The sequence below is a fragment of the Oncorhynchus gorbuscha genome, unplaced genomic scaffold (genome assembly GCF_021184085.1).
Source record: "Oncorhynchus gorbuscha isolate QuinsamMale2020 ecotype Even-year unplaced genomic scaffold, OgorEven_v1.0 Un_scaffold_1035, whole genome shotgun sequence".
In the NCBI taxonomy this organism is placed as follows: Eukaryota; Metazoa; Chordata; class Actinopteri; order Salmoniformes; family Salmonidae; genus Oncorhynchus; species Oncorhynchus gorbuscha.
In genome coordinates this window covers 75,001-80,167 of record NW_025745942.1, presented here as the reverse complement: position 1 = coordinate 80,167, position 5,167 = coordinate 75,001, and the positions used below count along the sequence as shown (strand labels likewise).

At 57.9% G+C, this 5,167-nt stretch overlaps 1 protein-coding gene across 2 annotated transcripts in view; it reads right to left on the bottom strand.

Moving 5' to 3' along the window:
* Positions 1-803: 803 nt before the first annotated feature.
* The window catches only part of LOC124021059 (rab11 family-interacting protein 4A-like), a 36,746-nt gene continuing 32,382 nt past the window's right edge, over positions 804-5,167 (bottom strand). Inside the window, exons 11-14 of one of the 2 annotated variants that reach the window (XR_006836184.1) lie at positions 3,942-4,085; positions 1,626-1,773; positions 1,262-1,327; positions 804-1,156 (exon numbers count right to left, since the gene is read on the bottom strand). Coding sequence is in view for 1 of the 2 variants with exons in the window: in XM_046336379.1 (XP_046192335.1) it covers positions 1,651-1,773; positions 3,942-4,085 (267 nt within the window). In the remaining variant the exon portion in view is untranslated. Of the gene's footprint in view, positions 1,328-1,625; positions 1,774-3,941; positions 4,086-5,167 lie in introns of both variants that reach the window. The other variant, XM_046336379.1, reaches the window with a different exon arrangement.

The window sequence follows — 5,167 nt, the reverse complement described above, 5'->3', positions numbered from 1 at the left end:
AGAGGAACTGGATCATAGAATCAGAAGTTAGAACCTTCACGTCTCCCCGACCAGAGGAATCAGCGTGGAGCGTGGAAACTTGGGGTGAGTCTCAGTGGTCTGATAGTGGCCTCATCTCCTTCCTTTCCTTTCCTTTCCTTTCCTTGATTGACATGAGGGAGAGGGAGGAGGACAGGAGGGAGAGGGGGGAGAGAGGGAGGAGGACAGGAGGGGGAGGGAGGGAGGGAGGGAGGGAGGGACAGGAGGACAGGAGGGGGAGGGAGGAGGACAGGAGGGGGAGGGAGGAGGACAGGAGGGGAGGGAGGAGGACAGGAGGGAGAGGGAGGAGGACAGGAGGGGGAGGGAGGGAGGAGGACAGGAGGGGGAGGGAGGAGGACAGGAGGGGAGGGAGGGAGGAGGACAGGAGGGGGAGGGAGGGGTGAGTCTCAGTGGTCTGAAGTAGCCTCATCTCCTTACCTTGATTTGAACTGATCAGAGAAGACAGGACAGGTGAAAGGAAGTATCTGAGTGGGGCATCTTTCACCTGTCCTGTCAGTGTAGATGAAAGAGAAGACAGGAAGAGGAAGTGACTATTGAGACACACCCTTGGTCCCTGTTGCACACCTCACGGTTGATGGAGGTGACCATTAAGACACACCCCATTGGTCCCCATTGACACAGGACAGGGAGGGAGGGAGGGGACAGGGAGGGAGGGAGGGGTGAGACACACCCGGTTGGTCCCCATTGACACAGGACAGGGAGGGAGGGAGGAGGACAGGGGGGAGGGAGGGGTGAGACACACCTCACGGAGGGGGGACAGACACACCTCACGGTTGATTCTACTGTATCCCGGCATCAAACACCCGAACGGTCCATAATATGACCAACGACTCCCATCTCTACCAAGCTATCAGACCTTAACCCCAAGGAATCTTAAAATCCCTCGTCTTAACCTACCCACGCCATCTGTTACACTACGACCTTACACTACGACCTCACCTACGACCTTTACCCACTTTTGAACGTGATCGAACAGCTCAGTTAACCAATTAAAAGTGCCGCGCTCTGGTTTGCAAATATTCCTCATTGTTAAATCAGTAGTAAATGATGACATCGTTGTAGGCTAGTGGCCAGTCATCCTGGAGGTCGTGAACCCAGAGGGAGAGTGTGTGTCAACCTAACTTAGAATAATTATCATCATCATAGTAAATGATGACATCGTTGTAGGCTAGTGGCCAGTCATCCTGGAGGTCGTGAACCCAGAGGGAGAGTGTGTGTCAACCTAACTTAGAATAATTATCATCATCATAAAGTGAACACCATCATAATACTGCCAGTCTCCGGATAGATGTCATTCAGTACCACAGTTTCTCTTCTTGGCAACATAATAACAGTTCATCATTGGTGGGATAGATAAAGGAGGCGGGACATCTAACAGTTGATTGACAGATAGAGTAGACGGCGAGTTTCAGCTGTAAACCACAGACAGCTGTCAGTTGTTTTAAGATCTGTCCCATCCCCAGGCGTGGAAGTGTGTGTGTGTGTGTGTGTGTGTGTGTGTGTGTGTGTGTGTGTGTGTGTGTGTGTGTGTGTGTGTGTGTGTGTGTGTGTGTGTGTGTGTGTGTGTGTGTGTGTGTGTGTGTGTGTGTGTGTGTGTGTGTGTGTGTGTGTTTAACTGTTACTCTTGATCTCCAGGATAGAGGGGTTGTGGTCCAGAATGGCCAGGATGATTTTATCCATATACTGTCTCAGACGGAGGTTAACACACTCCTGCTCCTTCAGAGCATCCACCAACTAGAGGAGACGAGGGAGGAGGAGGAGGACAGGACGGAGAGGGAGGGAACGGGGAGAGGGAGGGAGAGGGAGGGAACGGGGAGAGGGAGGGAGGGAGAGGAGGACAGGAGGGAGAGGGAGGGAACGGGGAGAGGGAGGGAGGGAGAGGAGGACAGGTGGGAGAGGGAGGGAGGGAACGGGGAGAGGGAGATGGAGGAGGACAGGAGGGAGAGGGAGAGTGGGAGGACAAGGACAGGAGGAAGGGAACAGGGAGAGGGAGGGAGAGGAGGACAGGAGGGAGAGGGAGGGAATGGGGAGAATGAGAGGGAGGGAACGGGGAGAATGAGAGGGAGGGAGGAGGACAGGAGGGACAGGGAGGGAATGGGGAGAATGAGAGGGAGGGAATGGGGAGAATGAGAGGGAGGGAGGGAGGGAGAGGGAGGGAGGGAACAGGGAGAATGAGAGGGAGGGAGGGAGGGAGGGAGGGAGGGAGGGAGGGAGGGAGGGAGGGAGGGAGGGAGGGAGGGAGGGAGGGAGGGAGGGAGGGAGGGAGGGAGGGAGGGAGGGAGGGAGGGAGGGAGGGAGGGGGAGGGAACGGGGAGAATGAGAGGGAGGGAGGGAGGGGGAGGGAATGAGAGGGAGGGAGGGAGGGAGGGAGGGGAGAATGGGAGAATGAGAGGGAGGGAGGGAGGGAGGGAGGGGAGGAACAGGGGAGAATGAGAGGGAGGGAGGGAGGGAGGGAGAGGGAGGGAACGGGGAGAATGAGAGGGAGGGAGGGAGGGAGGGAGGGAACGGGGAGAATGAGAGGGAGGGAGGGAGGGAGGGAGGGAAGGGAGAATGAGAGGGAGGGAGGGAGGGAGGGAGGGAGGGAGAGGGAGGGAGGGAGAGGGAGGGAACGGGGAGAATGAGAGGGAGGGAGGGAACGGGGAGAATGAGAGGGAGGGAGGAGGACAGGAGGGAGAGGGGAGGAGGACAGGAGGGAGGGAGGGAGGTAGAGAGGAGGACAGGAGGGAGGGAAGGAGGACAGGATGGAGGACAGGAGGGAATGCGAGGAGGACAGGAGGGAGGGAGGGAGGTAGGAAGGGTAGGAAGGGGGAGAGAGAGCGTGAGAGAATGTCAATCAAAAGATAGAGATTTTTTTAAACAAATAAAATGACATTTGACACAAAGTGACTAACATGAGCCTGTAGCTCAACCGTCCCCTCTCCTGCTGATTTCTGTATGTCACCCTACCCCACTCCACTCTACTCTACCCCATTCTACTCTACCCCACTCTACTCTACCCCACCATACCCCACACCACTCTACTCTACCCCATTCTACTCTACCCCACTCTACTCTACCCCATTCTACTCTACCCCATTCTACTCTACCCCATTCTACTCTACCCCATTCTACTCTACCCCACTCTACCCTACCCCACCCCACTCTACCCTACCCCACTCTACCCTACCCCACTCTACTCTACCCCACTCTACTCTACCCCACCCTACCCCACACCACTCTACTCTACCCCATTCTACTCTACCCCACTCTACCCCCCCACCCCACTCTACCCTACCCCACTCTACCCTACCCTACCCCACTCTACTCTACCCCATTCTACTCTACCCCCACACCACTCTACTCTACCCCATTCTACTCTACCCCACTCTACTCTACCCCACTCTCTCTACCCCACCCTACCCCACCACTCTACTCTACCCCATTCTACTCTACCCCACTCTACTCTACCCCATTCTACTCTACCCCATACTCCCCCATTCTACTCTACCCCATTCTACTCTACCCCATTCTACTCTACCCCACTCTACCCTACCCCACCCCACTCTACCCTACCCTACCCCACTCTACCCTACCCTACCCCACTCTACTCTACCCTACCCCACACTACCCTACCCTACTCTACCCTACCACACTCCACCCTACTCCACCCCACCCTACCCCACTCTACCCTACCCCACTCCACTCCACCCTACCCCACTCTACCCCACCCTACCCCACTCTACCCCACCCTACCCCACCCCACCCCACCCCACTCTACCCCACTCTACCCACCCTACCCCACTCCACCCCACTCTACCCCACTCTACCCTACCCCACTCCACTCCACCCTACCCCACTCTACCCCACCCTACCCCACTCCACCCCACCCTACCCCACTCCACCCCACCCTACCCCACTCTCACCTCGTCCCTAGAAGCGTTGTCTATCTCAGCAGCCAGTGACTGGGCCTTGGTGTGGCAGGCAAACAGGTTCTTAGCTTCATACAGACTCAGACTGAGGATCTGACTGTTCAGGTCATCGTTCTGGTCCCGCAGCTTAAAGTTCTCCTGTAGGGTGGAGAGAGATGGAGAGGGGGGAGGAAGGAAGAGGGTGGAGAGAGAGGGAGGGAGGGAGGAAGGAAGGAAGAGGGTGGAGAGAGGGGGAGAGGGGGGAAGGGGTGGGGAGAGGGAGGGAGGGAGGAAGGAAGGAAGGAAGAGGGTGGAGAGAGGGGGAGAGGGGGGAAGGGGTGGAGAGAGAGGGAGGGAGGGAGGAAGGAAGGAAGGAAGAGGGTGGAGAGAGGGGGAGAGGGGGGAAGGGGTGGAGAGAGGGGGAGAGGGGGAAGGGGTGGAGAGAGGGAGGGAGGGAGGAAGGAAGGAAGAGGGTGGAGAGAGGGGGAGAGGGGGAAGGGGTGAAGAGAGAGGGAGGGAGGGAGGAAGGAAGGAAGGAAGAGGGTGGAGAGAGGGGGAGAGGGGGAAGGGGTGGAGAGAGAGGGAGGGAGGGAGGGAGGAAGGAAGGAAGGAAGAGGGTGGAGAGAGGGGAGAGGGGGAAGGGGTGGAGAGAGAGGGAGGGAGGGAGGAAGGAAGGAAGGAAGAGGGTGGAGAGAGGGGGAGAGGGGGAAGGGGTGGAGAGAGAGGGGAGGGAGGGAGGAAGGAAGGAAGGAAGAGGGTGGAGAGAGGGGGAGAGGGGGAAGGGGTGGAGAGAGGGGGAGAGGGGGAGGGGTGGAGAGAGGGAGGGAGGGAGGAAGGAAGGAAGAGGGTGGAGAGAGGGGGAGGGGGGAAGGGGGGAGAGAGAGGGAGGGGGGAGGAAGGAAGAGGGTGGAGAGAGAGGGAGAGGGGGAAGGGGTGGAGAGAGGGAGGGAGGGAGGAAGGAAGGAAGAGGGTGGAGAGAGAGGGAGAGGGGGAAGGGGTGGAGAGAGAGGGAGGGAGGGAGGAAGGAAGAAGAGGGTGGAGAGAGGGGGAGAGGGGGAAGGGGTGGAGAGAGGGAGTGGGGAGAGGAAGGGAGGGAGGAAGGAGGGAAGAGGGTGGAGAGAGGGAGGGAGGAAGGAGGGAAGAGGAAGAGGAAGGAGAAAGAGCAGTTCGAATATAAACTCTGAGAAAATGTTTCTAATATTGAACACCTTCCTAATATTGAGTTTCACCTCCTTTTGCCC